The 25,086-nt window shown below is 49.1% G+C and overlaps 1 protein-coding gene across 1 annotated transcript in view; it reads right to left on the minus strand.

Moving 5' to 3' along the window:
- Positions 1-25,086, minus strand: part of LOC135072738 (apoptosis-resistant E3 ubiquitin protein ligase 1) — a 65,771-nt gene that overhangs the window by 10,827 nt on the left and 29,858 nt on the right. Inside the window, exons 6-15 of the mRNA XM_063966767.1 lie at positions 24,252-24,360; positions 22,715-22,902; positions 19,641-19,839; positions 17,917-18,110; positions 16,085-16,249; positions 13,977-14,154; positions 5,603-5,748; positions 4,083-4,226; positions 3,165-3,338; positions 498-624 (exon numbers count right to left, since the gene is read on the minus strand). Coding sequence (XP_063822837.1) covers positions 498-624; positions 3,165-3,338; positions 4,083-4,226; positions 5,603-5,748; positions 13,977-14,154; positions 16,085-16,249; positions 17,917-18,110; positions 19,641-19,839; positions 22,715-22,902; positions 24,252-24,360 — 1,624 coding nt within the window. The remainder of the gene's footprint in view (positions 1-497; positions 625-3,164; positions 3,339-4,082; positions 4,227-5,602; positions 5,749-13,976; positions 14,155-16,084; positions 16,250-17,916; positions 18,111-19,640; positions 19,840-22,714; positions 22,903-24,251; positions 24,361-25,086) is intronic.

Here is a 25,086-nt window from a genome sequence, read left to right on the forward strand (position 1 = left end):
GCACCAGCAGCGCCAGGCCGCGCAGGAAGGCGTCGGTCTCCACACTCACCCAGCAGGTTGTCGGGCACCAGCAGCGCCAGGCCGCGCAGGAAGGCGTCGGTCTCCACACTCACCCAGCAGGTTGTCGGGCACCAGCAGCGCCAGGCCGCGCAGGAAGGCGTCGGTCTCCACACTCACCCAGCAGGTTGTCGGGCACCAGCAGCGCCAGGCCGCGCAGGAAGGCGTCGGTCTCCACACTCACCCAGCAGGTTGTCGGGCACCAGCAGCGCCAGGCCGCGCAGGAAGGCGTCGGTCTCCACACTCACCCAGCAGGTTGTCGGGCACCAGCAGCGCCAGGCCGCGCAGGAAGGCGTCGGTCTCCACACTCACCCAGCAGGTTGTCGGGCACCAGCAGCGCCAGGCCGCGCAGGAAGGCGTCGGTCTCCACACTCACCCAGCAGGTTGTCGGGCACCAGCAGCGCCAGGCCGCGCAGGAAGGCGTCGGTCTCCACACTCACCCAGCAGGTTGTCGGGCACCAGCAGCGCCAGGCCGCGCAGGAAGGCGTCGGTCTCGGCGCGGCACCGCACGGCCAGCCGCCACTGCGCCAGCAGGTCCACGTACTGCAGCTTCGTACTGTTCCGAACCTGTTAACAGAGGACGCCCGTCACATCGCTATCACTTTATACAAAAATTCAAAATTCAAAATTTCTTTATTCAGTAAGACACATTTCGACGGTGTACAACAGTCAGTAGTGAAGACAATAAGGCCTCAGCCTCGAACTTAGCGGGCAGCGGGGCGGCGGCGGCGGCGGCGCGGGAGCGGCAGGATCTTATGCGTAAAATCAAATAGACCGGTTCTCGAAAACAGCGGCGCGGCAGCGGCGCCGGAGCGGGCAACGAGCGGGCAGCGCACTCCTTCTTTTGCCCACAATAAATCGAGCGTTAGGAATAAATTTGAATCGAAATAAAATTGTCGCCGTTGTTCAGACATTTCGTTTGCGAATAAAAACAAATATCTCGACAACACAACCCCGAACACAACACTTCGCCGCTAAAGCGCCGCGCGAGCTGCCCGCTTGTTTCGAGGCTGAGGCCTAAAGGACGCGAGGCGTGCAGGAATTCGCCGGCACCCATTCCCCACCCAGTGGGGCACGCATTCTTCTTCTTCCTTGGTCCCTCACTGATAAGGATCGCGACCACATATTATTATGTTCTTCCACAGGCTGCGGTCATAAGCTGTATGGACCCGTGCGGTCCGTATGAACGTATCTGAATACGTCCATGCGTACGGGTTTGAATCCATATCGACTATTTATTTATTTATTTATTTATTTATTTAATTAAAATGCAAGTGAGCTTACAGATTTATATCCAAAGCGCTCACATTGCCAATTTGAAATTACATTTAATGTTAGTAAGTACTTATATCTATTTATGGTTACTAGTTACGTTCTGTTGTGAGTTGTCACGGGTCGCGTGGTCCTCATCTATTTTATGGGCGTAAAGGTTGACCGGCAAAGAGAAGTTATGACGTCACAATCAGGGAAGTTTAAGAATTCACACCCGTTTATTTGCCGGCGGCGTCGTACTCGTCCAGGCCCGTCTTCTGTGACGTCACGCGAGCCTCATCCGTATGTAATGTGGGGACCGGGAGTTGTCAATGAAAGTAGTTTATACTGTACGATGCGAGTATATTGTGTCTCAGTTTACGCAGCAACACCAAATATAAAGCCTTAATTTATGTTAGTGTGAGGGTGGCGCGTACACATACTACACGTATGTTGGCAGCGTCGTGCTCGTCCAGGCCGTCTCCGGCGAGCAGCTGTGACGTCACGCGAGCCTCACCCGTATGTTGGCGCCGTTGGGCAGCAGCTCGCGCGTGGCCCGCAGGCGGCCGGCGGCGTCGTACTCGTCCAGGCCGTCTCCTGTGACGTCACGCGAGCCTCACCCGTATGTTGGCGCCGTTGGGCAGCAGCTCGCGCGTGGCCCGCAGGCGGCCGGCGGCGTCGTACTCGTCCAGGCCGTCTCCTGTGACGTCACGCGAGCCTCACCCGTACGTTGGCGCCGTTGGGCAGCAGCTCGCGCGTGGCCCGCAGGCGGCCGGCGGCGTCGTACTCGTCCAGGCCGTCTCCTGTGACGTCACGCGAGCCTCACCCGTATGTTGGCGCCGTTGGGCAGCAGCTCGCGCGTGGCCCGCAGGCGGCCGGCGGCGTCGTACTCGTCCAGGCCGTCTCCTGTGACGTCACGCGAGCCTCACCCGTATGTTGGCGCCGTTGGGCAGCAGCTCGCGCGTGGCCCGCAGGCGGCCGGCGGCGTCGTACTCGTCCAGGCCGTCTCCTGTGACGTCACGCGAGCCTCACCCGTATGTTGGCGCCGTTGGGCAGCAGCTCGCGCGTGGCCCGCAGGCGGCCGGCGGCGTCGTACTCGTCCAGGCCGTCTCCTGTGACGTCACGCGAGCCTCACCCGTATGTTGGCGCCGTTGGGCAGCAGCTCGCGCGTGGCCCGCAGGCGGCCGGCGGCGTCGTACTCGTCCAGGCCGTCTCCTGTGACGTCACGCGAGCCTCACCCGTACGTTGGCGCCGTTGGGCAGCAGCTCGCGCGTGGCCCGCAGGCGGCCGGCGGCGTCGTACTCGTCCAGGCCGTCTCCTGTGACGTCACGCGAGCCTCACCCGTATGTTGGCGCCGTTGGGCAGCAGCTCGCGCGTGGCCCGCAGGCGGCCGGCGGCGTCGTACTCGTCCAGGCCGTCTCCTGTGACGTCACGCGAGCCTCACCCGTATGTTGGCGCCGTTGGGCAGCAGCTCGCGCGTGGCCCGCAGGCGGCCGGCGGCGTCGTACTCGTCCAGGCCGTCTCCTGTGACGTCACGCGAGCCTCACCCGTACGTTGGCGCCGTTGGGCAGCAGCTCGCGCGTGGCCCGCAGGCGGCCGGCGGCGTCGTACTCGTCCAGGCCGTCTCCTGTGACGTCACGCGAGCCTCACCCGTATGTTGGCGCCGTTGGGCAGCAGCTCGCGCGTGGCCCGCAGGCGGCCGGCGGCGTCGTACTCGTCCAGGCCGTCTCCTGTGACGTCACGCGAGCCTCACCCGTACGTTGGCGCCGTTGGGCAGCAGCTCGCGCGTGGCCCGCAGGCGGCCGGCGGCGTCGTACTCGTCCAGGCCGTCTCCTGTGACGTCACGCGAGCCTCACCCGTATGTTGGCGCCGTTGGGCAGCAGCTCGCGCGTGGCCCGCAGGCGGCCGGCGGCGTCGTACTCGTCGTCAGCGAAGTACAGCTCGGGCACGCCGTCGGCCGCGTCCAGATCCGTCTCCAGAACGTACTTGATCTTCGATAGGTACAGCTCGGGGTCGTCCGACTCGAAGTACTGAAAGAGACAACAAAACAACAATCACCTTTTAATATCTTGACACGGTATCTGTAACCAAGGTGGACCGATGACCTCATAAAGGTAGCAAGAAGGCGCTGGCAGGTCGTTACCAACCGAGCAAAATGTAGATCAAGGATATTATGGATAATAACCGAAACTTTCGGATATCCAAAATAAAAAAATATCTGTAACCATAACCGAAACCGGCATAATATTATTCCTATATCCGTAAACGTATCCATAACCGAAACTACATATCCACAACATCCCTAGGAAATCATTGGGGGAGGCCTATGTTCAGCAGTGGACATCCTGTGAAATGATAATGATAACGTCACTGCCATCCAATCTATCCGCTGTAAAGTACTCACGCGGTAGTGCACGCGCAGGCCGATGATCTGCGCGTGAAATGCAAGCCGCTACCAACAGGGCAAATGAAAATCATTTGGGGAGGCCTATGTTCAGCAGTGGACGTCCTGTGGTTAAAATAAAGATGACGACGTCACTGCCATCCAAGCTAAAGCCCGGTCTGTGAGCACGTAGAATTTTGTCCAATGACCCCAAGCTATCGCTCGCGCGTAATTATATTGCTGTTGCGACTGTGCGACGGGCGCCCGCAGTGAGTGTGCGAGCGCGACAGCAATATAATTACGCGCGAGCGATAAGGATGGGTAGCTTGGGGTCATTGGACAACATTCTACGTGCTCACAGACCAGACTATACCCGCTGTTTAGTACTCACGCGGTAGTGCACGCGCAGGCCGATGATCTGCGCGAGGAAAGAGCGCGTGAGGCGCGCGCGCACGAACTGCCGGTACGAGCCGCCCAGCGCGCACTCGTACAGGCACTTGCCCACCACCTTGCCTGCTAGCTCGAAGTGCTTCAGCTGCAACCAAACACAGGACGCTACTGTAAAATAACGGCCTAATCCCAACTAATATTATAAATGCGAAAGTAACTCTGTCTGTCTGTCTGTCTGTCTGTCTGTCTGTCTGTCTGTTACGCTTTCCCGCTTAAACCTCGCAACCGATTTTGATGAAATTTGGCATAGAGATAGTTTGAGTCCCGGGAAAGAACATAGGATAGTTTTTATCCCGGTTTTTGAAACAGGGACGCGCGCGATAAAGTTTTTCTGTGACAGACAAAATTCCACGCGGGCGAAGCCGCGGGCGGAAAGCTAGTCTACTAAATAAAACCAACTACTTTGACTACTACTACTACGTCGTCGTCGACCCCTCCCCCCCTCCTATAAAAACTAAATTGTTGACTTGAAAATCTGGAAAAATTCGTAATATAACTGATTTTCATGAACTTTCAAGGAAAATTATAACGGTTAAAATACATCAGTTAGTTTAAGGCCCAGAACACTACCAGTTCAAACCGGTTTCAAACTGGTCGCGTCATGTGTGGTCTCTCAACGGACGCTATGGCAGAAACTTAGATGCAACTCAAAAGTAACTAGAAGTTGCAGTTTCATTGCGATTGCGTTTCACTGTGTGTTCTGGCCCTGGGCCTAAGAGTAATAGTCATTTGAATCATGTATTATAAAAGGACAGTGCCAATCCATGTATGGAAGTTGGACCAAGTGCTGCCCAGAATGAAACTATAGTGCATTTTGTTCCTCAGGCCAATACTAATTTGTAAACCGGAGCGCACTGAAATCTGTCCCTGGAGTTAAGAGAAAAAAAGAGTTTTGTTTTGAATTATTTACATACAAAATATCATCGATGTATACCTACTACGCAACCTCTTGCTTCATTTTGGAAATAATGATTTCTGTCAACTAACCAAACTATTGCAACAGCGGTTGATCGCTTATAAAATGTCGAAGTCGTACTAAAGTAAGGTGTACGGATGCAGTATGGTTAAGTTCATCATAGCGAGTGTTATTTAATGCCAAAATCACGAAATCTTATGCGTAGTACGTATATATCGATGATATTTTGTATGTAAATAATTCAAAACAAAACTCTTTTTTTCTCTTAACTCCAGGGATAGATTGCAGTGCGCTTCGGTTTACACATTAGTATTGGCCTGAGGAACAAAATGCACTATGGGTTGATTCTGGGCACTTGGTCCAGACCCTGGCACTATCCTTTCTTAACCAGTAAAAATTCCTTAGCAGAAAATATGAAAAGTGACTTTAGATGAAATAATTGCTTGTTTCTGAAATATATTGTGGTAACGACGGACAACTACGGAACCCTACAATGCGTGTGGCACGACACGCACTTAGCCAATTTTTTACTAAGTATGTGTTACCTTGAGGTGCGGCGGGCGGTTGGGGTTGGGGTGCACGAGCCCGCCGGGCGCGTCGTGGAAGGACACGAACAGCCCGAGCTTGGCGTCGAACAGCTGCCCGCACAGCAGAGAGAACCACTCGCGCCGCACGCCGCCCCAGTCCACGCCTAAGCAAAGGACACTTTTTGTACTGCATAATTTCACAACTGGGTTCAGGGAACGTAGTGTGAGTTTTCATCTGTACGAGCTATCGTACAAACGTATTCACTTTTCATATAGCTAATAAGTTATTGCTAAGTAAGCGTTTGCGCGGTTGACCCAAATTAGCGACGAACGCATTGAATACTTTATAGCAATAAATCAGTGTATTTTTAACAGTCACTCAAACTGGTCGTTTTCATTCCACCTCTCTCCCGACCCTTCAGCATCACTCACATCCTCATAGCATAGCATCCTTACCCTAGCATTCTTTAATGTAGGAGTTACGCCCCACATTAAATGGTCCTTCGATCCTACGGACTGGTTTGATCTCGCGTTTCCGGTACAGTCCAGTATAGTTCGCGTTGTCAACTGACACGTTAACACCACGTCACGGAACGTGTAACCAGTGAACTAGTGCTCTCTAAGTTATTGAAGTGCTATCATCAACGCAAGCCAGGAGGCTTGTACCCACAGCATCAGCATCAAAGTACCAGCCAGGAGGCTTGTACTCACAGCATCAGCATTATAGTACCGGCCAGGAGGCTTGTACTCACAGCATCAGCATCAAAGTACCAGCCAGGAGAGGCTTGTACTCACAGCATCAGCATTACGGTACCAGCCAGGAGGCTTGTACCCACAGCATCAGCATCAAAGTACCAGCCAGGAGGCTTGTACTCACAGCATCAGCATCAAAGTACCAGCCAGGAGAGGCTTGTACTCACAGCATCAGCATTACGGTACCAGCCAGGAGGCTTGTACCCACAGCATCAGCATCAAAGTACCAGCCAGGAGGCTTGTACTCACAGCATCAGCATCAAAGTACCGGCCAGGAGGCTTGTACTCACAGCATCAGCATCAAAGTACCGGCCAGGAGGCTTGTACTCACAGCATCAGCATCAAAGTACCGGCCAGGAGGCTTGTACTCACAGCATCAGCGTTCAGGCGTGGGCCAGGAGGCTCGCCTACACCGCGACAGCACGCAGCAAGGCGTCGCAGCGCAAGTCAGGAGACTTGAAATCACAGCAGCATCCTCAAAGTAAGATCGTTCTTTTTTATTTGCTCTTATTGCACTTTTATTCCTATAAAAATGGAAACCCTACTAAACTACCAGGAGGAAAACATCAAGAAAATACAAAAAATACAAATCAACTTTCACAAGGACTCGGAATCAAGGAAGACATTGGACTATGTCAAAATGAGACTGGACGCGTTGGAAAACCACTGGGCGGACTTTGAAAGGAATCACAAATTACTTCAGGACTATCCCGGTAAATCCGACGTAGTATACTTCACGGATGACATATACTCAAAAGCAACCGATATCTATAAATCAACTCGCAACCTACTATTAGCACAGAGATCCAAGCTACTAAAAATGGAGACACAACCCCGAGAATCCAGGAACACAAACGAGACAGCAACACAATGGACGGAGAAAATAGAGGAGTTAATGTCACAGCAGAAAACCAACTTCAGGGCTTTTAATAGGCTTATAACAGGAATCAACCTTGACAGAATTTCAGAAAAGTGGGAGTTGGAGGATGAACTTCGCAACGTACAATCAAAATGGAATGTTATCGATAATCTTCATCTAAAAATTGACAACTTTCTGCAAGGAGAGGACAGAAGTTACGAGGAACAGCTATCAAGTATGGAATCATCCTACAAAAACATCAAGCGAGCATTGAACAGGAAACTAGCATCTACAGCACATTTACAGCAAAGTACACCACAACTGGAAATACCAATTTTTACTGGGAAGTACACACAATGGCCTACCTTCCATGATTTATTTTGTGAAGCGATCCATAACAGCAACTTACTAACTAAAACACAAAAAATGCAGCATCTCAAAGGGAAAGTCAAAGGAGACGCAGAACGACTAATTCAGCATCTTCATATTACGGCGGAAAATTACGATATAGCATGGGAACTACTTATTCATCGCTATAATAACCCACAAGTGTTATTCTCTAAACAAATTGACATATTTTTGAACCAACCAACAATACAAAAACAAACAGCATTTGAACTCAGGAGATTGTATGACACATCTACAGAATGTATACACGCAATACATAATTTAGGGATCGATACTACAACATGGGACCCGTTGTTAGTTCATCTCATCTCTAAAAAACTGGATATAGAAACTTACAGCTTAATATACTTCAAAATTACGAAATTCACTGTTTCTGTGACGCATCAGAAAAGGCTTACGCCTGTGTTGTTTACATAGTAACAGTGAATCCTAAAGGCGTGCGCACATCGAACATCGTGGCCGCCAAAACAAAACTAGCACCACTGAAAAAGAAAATATCGCTACCGCGCTTAGAGCTGTGCGGAGCGCTGTTAGCATCCCAATTAGTCAGCAAAATTTTACAAGCCATTCCACATCAAAACGCAACTCTATACGCATGGACCGATTCTATGGTTGTTTTGGGTTGGCTTCAGGGAAACATAAACAGATGGAGCACATTTATAGCAAATCGTATACAACAGATAACTAACGTCATTCCAGCATCCCAGTGGCATCATGTAAAGTCAGAAGAAAATGCAGCTGACTGTGCCACCCGAGGTTTGACTAGCAAACAATTAGCATCCGATCCCATGTGGTGGAGAGGGCCACAATGGATGCTAAAAAACCTTAAGGACATCGAACCCATTCAATATCCGGAACCCGATATTGAAGTCAGAAAAACAAAAATTGTAGCAACAACTCAGTTAGGAGACGAACCGATAATAAAACAGCTCTTGTGTGCACACAGCTCAATATCTCGAGTAGCAAAAATCGTAGCATGGATCACGCGATTTATTGCACGGTGTCGTAATCCACAAACTCAGCAAAATGTAAACGTGTCGCATTGCAAGTCATTGACTTCGACAGAAAGAAGCAATGCATACGAATTAATAATAAAATACGATCAATCAATTGAATTCGCAGAGGAAATTCACGACCTTCAAAAAATAGGTCACGTCAAATCAAACAACAAATTAGCAAACTTACACCCTTTCGTGGATGAGAGAGGATTACTTAGAGTAGGAGGACGACTCAAACACTCCAGCATCAATAGCACAACTAAACATCCTTGCATTTTATCGAAACACAGTCGCCTCACTCAACTATTGATAGAACAAGCACACCAAAATTGTTTACATGGAGGAGCAAAATTAACATTGTCTTATTTGAGAGATAAATATTGGATATTAAGCGGAATGAATACCGTTAAAAAACAACTGAGGCGTTGTGTTACGTGTCGGCGCTTCAGCCAGCAAAACCTTGGTCAAGTTATGGCGGACCTGCCCAAACCAAGGGTCACACCTTCGCGGCCGTTCACACACTGTGGAGTCGATTTTACAGGTCACGTGGAGGTAAAAGCGAACAAGGGACGTGGCATAAAAACCTCAAAAGGTTACATTGCCATATTTGTGTGTCTGAGTACAAAGGCCGTACACTTAGAGCTAGTGTCGGACCTCAGCACACCAGCATTTCTAGCAGCTTTCAGGAGGATGTGCGCCAGGAGGGGCACACCGAAAGAAATGTATAGCGACAATGGAACAAACTTTATTGGAGCTTCGAAACTATTGAAAAAGGAATACGAGCAATCAGCACAGCTTATTAACACGGATTTTATCAGCAGCATCAGTGAACTTGGAATAAACTGGCACTTTAACGCACCAGCATGGCCCAGCGCTGGAGGACTCTGGGAAGCAGCGGTCCGTAGCATGAAGTACCACCTACGGCGGGTTCTTGGTACACAGAAATTAACCTACGAGGAGTTTAGCACACTACTAACTCAAATCGAAGCGTGCTTAAATTCGAGACCGTTGTGCTCGCTCAGTGAAAATCCAGAGGACATCAACAGTTTGACACCAGGACATTTCCTTATAGGTGGACCTATTTTGTCAAACTCACACCCAAATTCAAACTCAGAAGGCATCAATCTTCCAATACGATGGCAATTGGTTCAGACGATGACTAAAGGCTTTTGGAAGAAATGGTCACACGAGTACCTACAGTCATTGCAAAAACGTAGCAAGTGGCTAACAGACAAGGAGGACATCAAAGTCAATGACGTTGTCGTTGTCAAGGACGAAAACCTACCACCCACCAGGTGGGGTTTAGGTAGAGTAGTAGAGGTTCATCCAGGAAGTGATGGACACGTTCGTGTTGTCACATTGAAGACGAAATGTGGCATTATCAAACGTCCTATAACCAAATTATGTCTACTTCCAGTTCATGAGCAGGAAAACACGACAGATAACTGTCAAAACAGGAGCGATGTCGATGAAGTCGAACCTTCAAATCACACGTTACCTGATAGCAAAGCAACAAATAAGCGCACCAGGACAAAAACTAATAAATTTTCAGTCTCTACAGTACTATTTACGTTATTTTCTTTGTTGACATTAAGTACTCAACAAGAAGTGACGTCATCAGCAATATGCAACGTCACCTCATTAGAAAACAACAATCAAGGACTTTACTTTGATCAAGTGACAGGATTACAACATATAATAGACGAGTGGAAACTAATAGTCTATTATAACATGTCTACCTATTGGCAAGGATTATCAAACATGGATCAGTACATTTTACACCTAAAGGAATTAGTTGAACCAAATTCGCAGTTCAACAGTATAACTTATCAATTAGAACATGAAATGGAGGAAATTAGACACTATAACCGACTACTTAAAACTCATCATTCATTAAACAGACAGAAACGAGGCCTAGTTAACGGCGTTGGATACATAGCAAACTCATTGTTTGGCGTACTCGACGAGCGATTTGCCGAGCAATACGAAAAGGATATTCAAAAAATTACAAGGAATGAAAATCATCTGAGAAATCTAATACGCAACCAAACTGTTGTCATCGAAGCCGAATACAACATATTAAAACGCAATGAAGTTAATATGAACAAACAATTTTCATTCATCAAGGAAAGGTTAAACAACGTTTCACTGGAAGTAGGTCAAATAGCATTAGATAATAAAAATGGAGTTTATATCACATCGTCAGCGTTGGCAGCAAGCATCATCATATCCAACTTAAGGAGGATACAGCAAAGTCTACTGGACACTGTGACAGATATAAGTCAAGGTCAAATTGATATGCATCTACTATCACCAGAACAATTGGAGGATCAAATCAATCTCATATCAAGTCACTTACAAGGTGGCTTAGCTTTACCTGTTAACAATGACGAAATAAAGGATATTTACAAGTTATTAAAAGTCTCCGGCAGGGTTGTCAATAACTACTTAATAATCGAAATAAAACTACCGCTAGTAAGCACTGACATTTACGAAGTTAATAAAATCATCAGCATTCCACAGAGGAGATCGAATCATCTATCATATCAAATTACATCAAAACTACCTTATATTGCATATAACACCAGGAAGGATACAGTAATACTCCTCTCAGAAGATGAACTCAAATCATGCATAACGGTTTCAGTCAAAAGGATATTATGTTCCTTTGACAAACCTATATATGATTTATCATTGAAGCAATCATTTTGTACAATTAATATATCAAACAGCAACAATGAAAGTGGGTCGCCCTGTTTATCGTCGTTATCCACCTGTCGCGATCAATGGACTAAGCTACATCAGCAAAACGCTTGGCTGTTCTCCTGTTGCAACGAGTGTAATGTTCGTATTTTTTGTCCGTCAACAAATATGATAATGAAAACGCTCAAGAACAATGGCATCATAGATATCGGTCAAGGTTGCTCACTAAAAAGTGATTCATTTTCATTATATGCCCATAACAATTACATCAACTCCATCAACATAAATCAAAAGATGGAGGTTCCGCAAGTCTCAGTATTGAATAAACTACTTAACACGTCTATTCATTATGAGTTTCCACCCATTAAGGATAATGAACAGGAATATAACCAAATAAAAGAGCAAATAAACACACTAAAGCAAAGTCAGTCGGATCCACTGACAGTTCACGATGTACACCACTACACCCTGTCATACAGTCTCGTGGTCGTCATTTTAGTCGTCGGAAGTATCTTTGCGTATACAAAGATAAGAAGCAGACTTATCAACCGGGCCAGGAAGGCCCAGCCACAGCAGCCGGAGCAGCCGCCGCAGCCGCAGCAGCCGGGGCAGACGGGCGCGCCGGCGCCCGCCCCGAGACCTCATCTCAGTGCTAGTGTCAGTGACGTCAGTGCTAGTGTTGTTAGTGAAGTGGCGGACATAGTGCGGTCTCAAAGCTTGTTCAGTGTTAATAAAGGCACCTCGCCGATGGTGTCCCGATCAGTGAAGTTTAACATCCCTAGTGAAAGTGTAGATTTAGATAACGAATATTAAAGACTCTATCGTTAGTCTTTAAAACATTTAGCATAAGCATCTCGTAGCATAAAAATACTAACCCTTTATAATGGAATCACCTTATATCACCTAACAATCTTTTATATCATTTAGCATAAACTTCACAATCATCATTCAAGGAGTAACGATAGGCATCTTTTTCCCCAGCATCCACTAAACATTCTTGTTTCTCATTCTTATTTTATATTATTTTTCTGGTGGGAAAGATGTACGAGCTATCGTACAAACGTATTCACTTTTCATATAGCTAATAAGTTATTGCTAAGTAAGCGTTTGCGCGGTTGACCCAAATTAGCGACGAACGCATTGAATACTTTATAGCAATAAATCAGTGTATTTTTAACAGTCACTCAAACTGGTCGTTTTCATTCCACCTCTCTCCCGACCCTTCAGCATCACTCACATCCTCATAGCATAGCATCCTTACCCTAGCATTCTTTAATGTAGGAGTTACGCCCCACATTATCAAACGCATTCGATATCGAGTGCGTCAAAAAATATATGAAAATTTAAGTTCTTTAAAGTATCCGCTAGGGACGCTTATAAATAAATAAATAAAAAATGTATTTATTGCCTTCGAACCATTAGACAGGTACAGGTAGTTAGACTTACAACTATAATAATATGAAGTACACCGAAGGCAATTGGACCTGGCTCAGTCTACGTTGTAAGGAGAGATCCTTGCAACACTGGTTTTCAGCCATGCCCAATTCTCTAGGATGTTGATCATACGTTTAATGACATTTTTTTACGCAGTCGATAACGAATACGTTTGATGTAAGCTCACACTAAGCCCATAGTAGAATACGCGACCCTTGGCAAAGCCGGAATCGGCAGTCCGTCACCAACATCAATGGTTTGTTGTGGCCTCAAAACTTTGTTGAAGGTCTTCTTCACGTTGCCACTTAATGCGCAACATTCGTATAAGACCAAACTTTTTGTTATTAATAAGACCAAACTAAGGATCTGTGTTTGATGCCTGTTTACATACCAATAAAGATATTAACTATTGAGATGATTCCTGTGCAGGCTGCTGTGTCATACAAATGTTTTGCCAAAAGATGCCACAGCTGGACAAAGGCCTAGAAACTTCACAATGATCGACCCTATACTGGCCGCGACGAGCGCCTGGCCATAAAGTGGCGTAGTTCTGTTGTGGCTTCTATGCATTTGCACGCGAATTTGCGTGATATAGACAGCAAGTTAGTCTAAGCGTTAAAATATGTGGAGGGGCCACATATAGATCGTGCCATCCATGAAGACGCGCCCAACCATTCTTCTGCTAATGTTTGAGTGTTATAGGTACTCGCAAAATTATCCATGGGTACACGCACACTACAATCAATGACGCTCGGATTGCTCGGATCAAACTCCCTTCACCCCGCGCTTCCCTCGACCAAAAAAATGGTGGGGCGCGTCTTCATGGATGAAACGATCTACGACGCGCTATGTCATGTCCTATATCCAATAGAGCAGGGGTGGCCAACTTGATTAGACATAAGATCTACTGTTTCCTAACGAAACCCTGGGTGTTCTACCAATTACATACTTCTTGAAATCTTAAATGAAACAGCATAGTTTAGTACACAATCATGTAGTATTTTTTGCCTTGCCACGATCGACTGGACTAAGGCGGTTATCACACTGCGCCGCGCGTTGTCAGTGTGAAGTGCCGCGCGTGTTTTCTTTACAAACTGAGGTACTTGCATACAATGATTAAATCTGTCGCCCCGCGCTCCGCGGCGGAGCGCGGCGCAGTGTGATAACCGCCTAATAGTCGTGATCGACCGGTTGGCCACCCCTGCAATAGAGGGTGTATTCTCAACTTTTACGTTACCTTGCTCGCCTTGGAAGGTCACGTCGAAACTCTTGCACCAGTCGGCGCGCGTGAAGTGCTTGGTGGCTTTGAGGCTGGAGGCCAGCAGTTGCTCGCGCAGCACGCGCACGGCCAGCTTGTCGTGCGGGTGCCGCGCGTGCAGCTTGCGCAGCTCGCTGTAGAAGTAGTCCTGCTTGTTCTGCAAGGGGCCACTCATGTGAGGGTCTGTTAAGGAAGTGCTCGTGGCCTGAGGCTGGAGGCCAGCTGCTCGCGCAGCACGCGCACGGCCAGCTTGTCGTGCGGGTGCCGCGCGTGCAGCTTGCGCAGCTCGCTGTAGAAGTAGTCCTGCTTGTTCTGCAAGGGGCCACTCATGTGAGGGTCTGTTACGGAAGTGCTCGTGGCTTGGAGGCTGGAGGCCAGCAGAAGTAGTTCTGTACTAAAGCCTGGTCCGTGAGCACGTAGAATTTTGTCCAATGACCCCAAGCTACCCATCCTTATCGCTCGCGCGTAATTATGTTGCTGTCGCGCTCGCACACTCACTGCGGGCGCCCGTCGCACAGTCGCGACAGCAATATAATTACGCGCGAGCGATAAGGATGGGTAGCTTGGGGTCATTGGACAAAATTCTACGTGCTCACGGACCAGGCTTTATACAGAATAGGGTAAGGGAGCTCACAGACGAGCGACGGTATACCGGCGACTAATGTCGACGATAAATGCCGGTGCATCGCAACTCTCGAAGACAGGCAGTCACTAACGTGTAGTCAGAGTGTCAACATGTCATGACAGCGAAAGGCACGAGTCGGAGACTGTTGCAGATAGTCGCTTGAAGTCACTGACCGACGCCTACCACTATCACAAGCAGTCTCTGACATAATGTAGGTAGTCTGTGAGCTCTCTAAGATCTGTGTTCAATTACGGTCGACAACGGAATAAGTATCGACTATTTTTCGGGTGCAATCGCACATATTATTTCGTTTCCGACGCAAGATTTCGGTTGGTGCTGAAAAGAAGTGACGAAAGAAACTCACAAAACCATATCTTCTGCCATAATCCATCTCTGCCATATCTGCCACCTATTACATTTAAATCAGGGTTCGAAATTATCAAGATAATTACGCTTCATGATAATTATCAGCATTATAAGATACATTTGTCATATTGTTTCATAAGAAATTCTGATTGGGAATGTTGCTTGATGTTTTTGTTTGCTGATTGTTGTCAAGTTAACCACCGCTAGTCGCATAAAGCTTGGAAAATAGATAAATATTTTGACGCTAGATAACTGTGATCATTGTAGAGCTAAATAGATAGGTATCTATGTTGACTAAGGCCTCAGCCTCGAACTTAGCGGGTAGCGGGGCGGGAGCGGCGGCGGCGCGGGAGCGGGGCGGGCAACGCAGACCCGTTCTCGAAACAAGCGGGCAGCTCGCGCGGCGCTTTAGCGGCGAAGTGTTGTGTTCGGGGTTGTGTTGTCGAGATATTTGTTTTTATTCGCAAACGAAATGTCTGAACAACGGCGACAATTTTATTTCGATTCAAATTTATTCCTAACGCTCGATTTATTGTGGGCAAAAGAAGGAGTGCGCTGCCCGCTCGTTGCCCGCTCCCTCGCCGCTGCACGCTCGTTGCCCGCTCCGGCGCCGCTGCCGCGCCGCTGTTTTCGAGAACCGGTCTATTTGATTTTACGCATAAGATCCTGCCGCTCCCGCGCCGCCGCCGCCGCCGCCCCGCTGCCCGCTAAGTTCGAGGCTGAGGCCTAACGCCCACCACTAGACGCAAGTGCGGAAATACACGTTCGAAAACTTCGCATACAGTTCATTTTCATGAGCGCATTTTTTTATTATTATCAACTGATAATTATCCATCTGTTATCGTGATAATTATCATTGATAATTATCCTTTCGAACCCTGATTTAAAAAAATCTCACAGAACAGTTTCGCTGTCAATAAGACCGACCTTGAAGGTGTCCTCGCCGCCGCAGTTGGCCAGCAGTAGGTGGGTGAAGGTGGCAGCGAGCAGGTCGCGCTCGGGCGCTATCTTCTGCCATAATCCATATCTGTCCTATCTGCCAACTATAACATTTAAAAAAATCGCACGGAACGGTTTCACTGTCAATAAGACCGACCTTGAAGGTGTCCTCGCCGCCGCAGTTGGCCAGCAGCAGGTGCGTGAAGGTGGCGGCGAGCAGGTCGCGCTCGGGCGCCCACAGCTTCAGCGGCGCCTGCACGCCGTCCTCCACCGAGAACTCGCCGCCCGGGCCCGCGCCCAGCGGCCGCGGCGCCAGGATCAACTGTAACGGGCCCGATTAGGGGGCGTCCATTAATGAGGGCTATCGTTTTAAGGTTCGGCCAAACCAACGCGATCACACGCGATCAGCCGGCGTGCACCGATGGCGATCAATGCATTTTAGTTTGATCGCCATCGCTGCACACCGGCTGATCGCGTGTGATCGCGTTGGTTTGGCCGAACCTTTAGCGCTCACCAGTTAGCGCCACTGTAGAGTAAGGTCCTGTCACTTGCTAGTAGCGAAGACAGTGGCACCAACTGGTGAGCACGAAAGTGGTAGGAAGACTATCGCATTTGCACTCATCGAGATGGCGCCACTGTAGACTAAGGTCCTGTCAATCGCCAGGGGTGCCAACTGTTAAGTATAAAAACGATAGCCCTCATTACGCGAGACAATTTTGGCAATTTTTCAACCCCCCACCCCCCTTGGTAAGATTTGGTGAGATTTTCCCAGACCCCCTCCCCACAATCTCACGTGAGATTTCTTAAAATATATATTTCCAATGTAAATGGGTTATCTATGCTTCGATTAGGATTTAATATTAAAAAAACCATTTCTTCTAATATCTTTATTGTTTAACCAGGCCTTTATTGGTTTACATCGAAAACAAAACACGCACGATGGCCCGCGATGGTTGACTCACGCGTATTCTTGTGTATGATGGAAGAAAATAAAGAAAATGGTGTACTAAATACTGTGCAGTATTTAACTGCCTAAATAATAATAAAAACACAGAATTTACTTTTTTAAGTTGCCTCAAGATACTGAGAGGTAAATAAGTAGGTAGTTAATATTATAATAATAATAATAAATAATAATAAATACTCTTTATTGTACACCACATAAAAGAAATAGAAAGAAAAGGAACACATAAGGTACAATTAGGCGGTCTTATCGCTATGAAGCGATCTCTTCCAGACAACCTAATTCATTTAAATTCATGCTAAATCATGTATTTCCTCCGCCATTTTCTGCAGTTTGGCACCTCACGTCACATCATTTTACCGAAGTCAGCCCTATAGCTTCGGCACAGTGCCGATCACTGACGTTTGTCAACAAAATGGTGCTTGACTCTTGAGACAAGCTAAATTACACCATATTGTTAATGACATTGAGCATACATTTTTTTAAATACCTTCGCGAAGTAAAACTTCTGTACGTAGTACTTATTATTATTCTATGGTACAGTCGCGGAATGAAAAGGTTCGTCAGTTTTCAAATTGATTCCTTCAACGAATCGCGAGCACATATTACCTTTTGAAACTATGTTACAGAATAATCTCGAGTTAGAGAAAATAATCTTTAACTGTTCGTCAGTAAAGTTCAAAATTATTCAAATCAAAGTTGTTTGATGATTTATCTTGTCAAGAAGATTATGATTGATAAACTAAAACCTTCTTGTTGGTTCAACCTGCCATTATTATTTCTATTAAATAAAAAAAAACTATTGTCAATTGATCAATGTCATTATTGCATTGCACTGATGGGATAGAAAAATAAACAAGCAAAACCTTATTCGTTAGCAAACGTCATATTTATTTAAATGTTAGCAGCCCTGTTTCTTGCACTGTTATGTTGGCAGGTTTGACTCTTACAGTAAGTACCTAGTGCAAGCGAAAACCGACACTAAAGTGACGAACCTTTTCATTCCGCGACTGTACAACTCTTACCTTAGTGGACGGGCACAGGCGGAAAGATGTGATGCGCTTAGGGATGAACTTGAGGATGTAGTCCTTGACGATGAGCTGCTTAGGGCTGAGGCAGCACAGCACCCGCCGCGGCTTGGCGCCGGCCAGCCGCGCCTCGTAGCACACGCCGTGCCGCTTGGCGGACATGTTGCGGGAGACCGTGGCTGTGTCGCTCGCTGGAACAACGCCGCGAATTTTGTTAACCCCTAACCAGGCCTAAAAAAAGTCATTGGTTTTCAACCGTATCTTCACAGCATAAAGTTCAAATTGATGTGGACTCTGTGGATACCAAAGACTGGTTAAGCTTGAAACGCGCAATAGGTGCGAAATATACCTTTTTTGAACAGAAAAGTTTATTAATAGTTTTGATTTGATAATGGTTGTCAACTGAAATTGAACCAGACGTGCCTGATAATGTTTTTATCGATGTTACGTATGTAAAATTGGGAATACAGTTTATTACGATACAATAATACGGTATTTCACTGCATGAGTCATGCACCGCCAATTGTGGTCCTTCGAGCCAGATTTGAATCAGTGACCTATAGAATAATGCTTTAAACCAGCGACCTACCCAGAATATGTGCAGAAATTAATGTTATATTTAAACCAGCGACCTATGGACCCAGAATATGTGCAGAAATTAATGTTATGCTGGAATCAGAACTAAGCCACGTTTGTACACGGGGTCGAATCGAGAGTACACAGTCTGAAGTCCTGGAAGAACACGGAATGCCAAGTACGGTATAAACGGGTCATATTTCTACACGGACTCAAGTCGAGAGCACACAGCCTGAAGTCCTGGAAAGTACATGGTAAGTACTGAATAAACCCCGGATACTCTCGGCGCACTTATGGGCCTCTTAGGTATCTAGGTTTAAATAAGACGTCAATATATAGATGACAATTTAATGCTTGACAAAGGTTGTCAATGCTGTCAATGGTTCACAAAGGTTCATTATGTCAAAGCCGTCCAGGTATATAAAGCCGGGGAAAAAAATCTGGACACCGCGGTACAGCTTTACGCGTCTCAAAGAGCAGTGACATCTCTCGGCAAATAACACAAACAAGTTTCATGGAAGGTTTATACAAGTACCGTTCAGTACCTGTGAGCACGATGCAGTGGAACTGGCCGTGCAGCAGCAGCACGCCGGCGCACGACACGCGCGCCAGGTACACGCCGGGCTCTTGGAAGCACAGCGCCATGCTGACAGCTGGTCCAGTACCTGTGAGCACGATGCAGTGGAACTGGCCGTGCAGCAGCAGCACGCCGGCGCACGACACGCGCGCCAGGTACACGCCGGGCTCTTGGAAGCACAGCGCCATGCTGACAGCTGGTCCAGTACCTGTGAGCACGATGCAGTGGAACTGGCCGTGCAGCAGCAGCACGCCGGCGCACGACACGCGCGCCAGGTACACGCCGGGCTCTTGGAAGCACAGCGCCATGCTGACAGCTGGTCCAGTACCTGTGAGCACGATGCAGTGGAACTGGCCGTGCAGCAGCAGCACGCCGGCGCACGACACGCGCGCCAGGTACACGCCGGGCTCTTGGAAGCACAGCGCCATGCTGACAGCTGGTCCAGTACCTGTGAGCACGATGCAGTGGAACTGGCCGTGCAGCAGCAGCACGCCGGCGCACGACACGCGCGCCAGGTACACGCCGGGCTCTTGGAAGCACAGCGCCATGCTGACAGCTGGTCCAGTACCTGTGAGCACGATGCAGTGGAACTGGCCGTGCAGCAGCAGCACGCCGGCGCACGACACGCGCGCCAGGTACACGCCGGGCTCTTGGAAGCATAGCGCCATGCTGACACGCTGGTTCACCGAGTCGTATGCAAACGACACCATGGACGATAGCTTCTCATCTTCTTCTTCACCCAGGAGGTTTATCTTCGCTGTGAAGTCCTGAAAAAAAAAGCACTTTAGGCCCAGAACAGACGGTGAAACGCAACTGCAACGAAACTGCAACTTTGTGATGATTCTGATGAATGAAACTGAAAGTTTCAAACTGATCGCGTCATGTGTGGTCTCTCAACGGACGCTATGACAGAAACTTAGATGCAACTCAAAAGTAACTAGCAGTTGCGGTTTCGTTGCAGTTGCGTTTCACCGTCTTCTGGGCCTTAGAGCAAGGTTTCTCATTCCCAAACTTTATTTCGCCTTTATTCTCCTGGTTAGGAAGTCCTGCTTTATGACAGTCATATTTCTATAGGTTCAGCCGAACCAACGCCTGCAGCCTTCGTGGCTAAAGCCTTAGAGTCAGAAAATTAAGCTATTATTATTAGTGTCTGAGTTTCTTGCGCTGCTTCTTCTCAGCACTGGCCCATTTATTGTCCTGAAGCAGTGGTAGGGTTAATACTGGGACGTGTAAAAGTGCTTTTTTAAAGCCTACTTACAGAAATAAATGAGTTTTACTGAGTTTTCAACCGACTTCAAAAAAGGAGGAGGTTCTTAATTCGACCCGTATGTTTTTTTTTTCTATGTTTGTTACGCGATAACTCCGCCAATTATGAACAGATTTGAACAAATCTTTTTTCGGCGTATAGGTAATACCTCAAGGGTGGTCCCTTAAATTTAATAATAGAAAAAACAACCCCCAAGGGTGGAAAATTGGGGATGAACTTTTTATACGCAATATCTCCGCCGATTATAAATCAATTTGAACGATTATTTTTTTGTTGAATAGGTATTATCAAAAGGGTGATTTCATGCGAATTTGAAGAAAATATTTCACCCCCAAGGGTGGAAAATTGGGGATGAACTTTTTTATATGCAATATTTTTAATTTTTAAATTTTTTTGGTGTGCACGCATTTGAAGTCGGTTTTATTTTTTTAAAAAGCTAATTATTTACTGAGTTTTTATTGTTATCAATGCCCCCGCGCGTCCGATTCGGCCGTACTCACGCTGACGTCAGCGGTGGCTCGCGGCGCGGGGTTGTCGTACTGGTCGCGCGGGTGGATGTGCAGCGTCTTGTCGTGCGTGGCGGTGCACACGAGCGCGGCGTGGCGGCAGGCGCGTCAGTACTCACGCTGACGTCAGCGGTGGCCAGCGGCGCGGGGTTGTCGTACTGGTCGCGCGGGTGGATGTGCAGCGTCTTGTCGTGCGTGGCGGTGCACACGAGCGCGGCGTGGCGGCAGGCGCGTCAGTACTCACGCTGACGTCAGCGGTGGCCAGCGGCGCGGGGTTGTCGTACTGGTCGCGCGGGTGGATGTGCAGCGTCTTGTCGTGCGTGGCGGTGCACACGAGCGCGGCGTGGCGGCAGGCGCGTCAGTACTCACGCTGACGTCAGCGGTGGCCAGCGGCGCGGGGTTGTCGTACTGGTCGCGCGGGTGGATGTGCAGCGTCTTGTCGTGCGTGGCGGTGCACACGAGCGCGGCGTGGCGGCAGGCGCGTCAGTACTCACGCTGACGTCAGCGGTGGCCAGCGGCGCGGGGTTGTCGTACTGGTCGCGCGGGTGGATGTGCAGCGTCTTGTCGTGCGTGGCGGTGCACACGAGCGCGGCGTGGCGGCAGGCGCGTCAGTACTCACGCTGACGTCAGCGGTGGCCAGCGGCGCGGGGTTGTCGTACTGGTCGCGCGGGTGGATGTGCAGCGTCTTGTCGTGCGTGGCGGTGCACACGAGCGCGGCGTGGCGGCAGGCGCGTCAGTACTCACGCTGACGTCAGCGGTGGCCAGCGGCGCGGGGTTGTCGTACTGGTCGCGCGGGTGGATGTGCAGCGTCTTGTCGTGCGTGGCGGTGCACACGAGCGCGGCGTGGCGGCAGGCGCGTCAGTACTCACGCTGACGTCAGCGGTGGCTCGCGGCGCGGGGTTGTCGTACTGGTCGCGCGGGTGGATGTGCAGCGTCTTGTCGTGCGTGGCGGTGCACACGAGCGCGGCGTGGCGGCAGGCGCGTCAGTACTCACGCTGACGTCAGCGGTGGCCAGCGGCGCGGGGTTGTCGTACTGGTCGCGCGGGTGGATGTGCAGCGTCTTGTCGTGCGTGGCGGTGCACACGAGCGCGGCGTGGCGGCAGGCGCGTCAGTACTCACGCTGACGTCAGCGGTGGCCAGCGGCGCGGGGTTGTCGTACTGGTCGCGCGGGTGGATGTGCAGCGTCTTGTCGTGCGTGGCGGTGCACACGAGCGCGGCGTGGCGGCAGGCGCGTCAGTACTCACGCTGACGTCAGCGGTGGCCAGCGGCGCGGGGTTGTCGTACTGGTCGCGCGGGTGGATGTGCAGCGTCTTGTCGTGCGTGGCGGTGCACACGAGCGCGGCGTGGCGGCAGGCGCGTCAGTACTCACGCTGACGTCAGCGGTGGCCAGCGGCGCGGGGTTGTCGTACTGGTCGCGCGGGTGGATGTGCAGCGTCTTGTCGTGCGTGGCGGTGCACACGAGCGCGGCGTGGCGGCAGGCGCGTCAGTACTCACGCTGACGTCAGCGGTGGCCAGCGGCGCGGGGTTGTCGTACTGGTCGCGCGGGTGGATGTGCAGCGTCTTGTCGTGCGTGGCGGTGCACACGAGCGCGGCGTGGCGGCAGGCGCGTCAGTACTCACGCTGACGTCAGCGGTGGCTCGCGGCGCGGGGTTGTCGTACTGGTCGCGCGGGTGGATGTGCAGCGTCTTGTCGTGCGTGGCGGTGCACACGAGCGCGGCGTGGCGGCAGGCGCGTCAGTACTCACGCTGACGTCAGCGGTGGCCAGCGGCGCGGGGTTGTCGTACTGGTCGCGCGGGTGGATGTGCAGCGTCTTGTCGTGCGTGGCGGTGCACACGAGCGCGGCGTGGCGGCAGGCGCGTCAGTACTCACGCTGACGTCAGCGGTGGCCAGCGGCGCGGGGTTGTCGTACTGGTCGCGCGGGTGGATGTGCAGCGTCTTGTCGTGCGTGGCGGTGCACACGAGCGCGGCGTGCGCGCGGCCGACACGCGACAGGCGCGCGCACACCGCGCCCGCCAGGAAGCGCCGCCGGAACGGGCTGCCGCAGACGCCCGCGCCCCCTGCACAGAGAAAAACACGTAATGTGTTTTACTAAACCCGGTCGAGTTTTTAAAGGCAACTGCGCACCTAGCGGTCGTGACGTCACATCGACGCTCTAGCACGAACGGGGAGATAAGCGGGTGAGTGCGAAGGAAAGTTGCATTCCAACGAGGTGCGCATTTAACTCGACCGGGTTGTACCTATTTCCGTATAAGATCGCCAGCGCGTTTGTCGCACGGGAGCAGCGCGACTATGGCGCTGCGGTTGCACTGCTCTGTTTGTCCATATAAATAAAAACACGTAACTGTAGCGCTACATACAAGCTGCGTCAGAGTTCGTCGTGAAACTATGTAGGTACAACACTACAATTCTTGAACCTTGCGGCACTCATTCGCGCGAAACTTTTTAGCAAAACAAGGCGCATTAATAGTTCCGAAACTCTAGACTTTAAACACCAGAGATAGATCAGCAACTGACCGATGGTGACGGAGATGATGTAGAGGCCGGCGATGCGCACGGTGAACTTGACGCGCGCCGTGTATTTATTATATTTGAAATAACTTTGGAGCAAAACAAGGCACATTAACAGTTCCGAAACTAGTCTAAAGCCTGGTCCGTGAGCACGTAGAATCCCGTCCAATGACCCCAAGCTACCCATCCCTATCGCTCGCGCGTAATTATGTTGCTGTCGCGCTCGCACACTCACTGCGGGCGCCCGTCGCACAGTAGCGACAGCAACATAATTACGCGCGAGCGATAGGGATGGGTAGCTTGGGGTCATTGGACGGGATTCTACCAGGCCTGTTCATCTCCGCGAGTTTACATCGAAAACAAAACACGCACGATGGCCCACCTACAGGATACGATTCGACAAGGCCTCACATACGAGCGAACATTGACTCACGCACGCGTATTCTTGTGTATGATGGAAGAAAATGGTGTACTAAATACTGTGCAGTATTTAACTGCCTAAATAATAATAAAAACACAGAATGTACTTTTTTAAGTTGCCTCAAGACACTGAGAGGTAAATAAGTAGTTAATATTATTCATGATAATTCATGCTAAATCATGTATTTTCTCCGCCATTTTCCGCAGTTTGGCACCTCACGTCACATCATTTTACCGAAGTCAGCCCTATAGCTTCGGCGCAGTGCCGATCACTGACGTTTGTCAACAAAATGGTGCTTGACTCTTGAGACAGGCTAAATTACACCATATTGTTAATGACATTGAGCATACATTTTTTTAAATACCTTCGCGAAGTAAAACTTCTGTACGTAGTACTTATTATTATTCTGTGATTCTACGTGCTCACGGACCAGGCTTTAGCAGCGTTTAAAACACTAGAGATTGAGCAGCCACTGACCTATAGTGACGGAGATGATGTAGAGGCCGGCGATGCGCACGGTGAACTTGACGCGCGCCGTGTGCGCCCGCGCCGGGTCGCCCGAGCCCAGCTCCAGCACCGGCGTGATCTGCGAACGATCATGCACGCCCACAACCATATCATTAGGGCGTTTATATTAACGTGATACCTATAACACTTTTGTTAGTGTTTGTAGTACTTCAGGGATCGGCGACTTTTTGAGATGGAAGCGCCAAAAAAGTCAATATAAAAAACTTAAGAGATCGACACCTATAACACTTTTCTTACATCAGGGATCGGCAACTTTTTGAGGTGGAAGTTGCAAAAAAGTTAATTTAAAAGACAACAAACTTTATAGTTAGCCTCGGTTTCAAAAACATTTCCAACAAACGCGATAAATCAAAGATTTGGTTATTACCACATCATCTCTCCGCTCCGCTTTGGGTCGGAAATATGATTGGTTATTCAAATACATTTCTTCTCCGCTGAGGTGGAGAATTAGTCCAGTCATTTAAGCTTAAATTAGGTAAGAATCTCGGAATTCGAGATACCCAGCTGTAAGTCTGTAAATACTTGTATATTGACACCCTAAAAGTTGTCTCAAAACCTACATACGGTAGGGTGTAAGCAACTATTAAATTTTAAGGTCAAAGGTCACAAAAATCGGTTTTTTGCACTTTTTTTGGAAATATCTCATTTCCTATGGGTTTTTTGCTATTTGTATTTATTATCAATATTGTAGAATACTAAATTCTCTACAAATTTTGTTTAAAAATTTTTTTTATACTGTGAACCGTTTTCGAGATAGAGGGCGGAGAGCGCGCGGTCACTGCAT

Source organism: Ostrinia nubilalis, chromosome 6 (assembly GCF_963855985.1).
Source record: "Ostrinia nubilalis chromosome 6, ilOstNubi1.1, whole genome shotgun sequence".
NCBI lineage: Eukaryota > Metazoa > Arthropoda > Insecta > Lepidoptera > Crambidae > Ostrinia > Ostrinia nubilalis.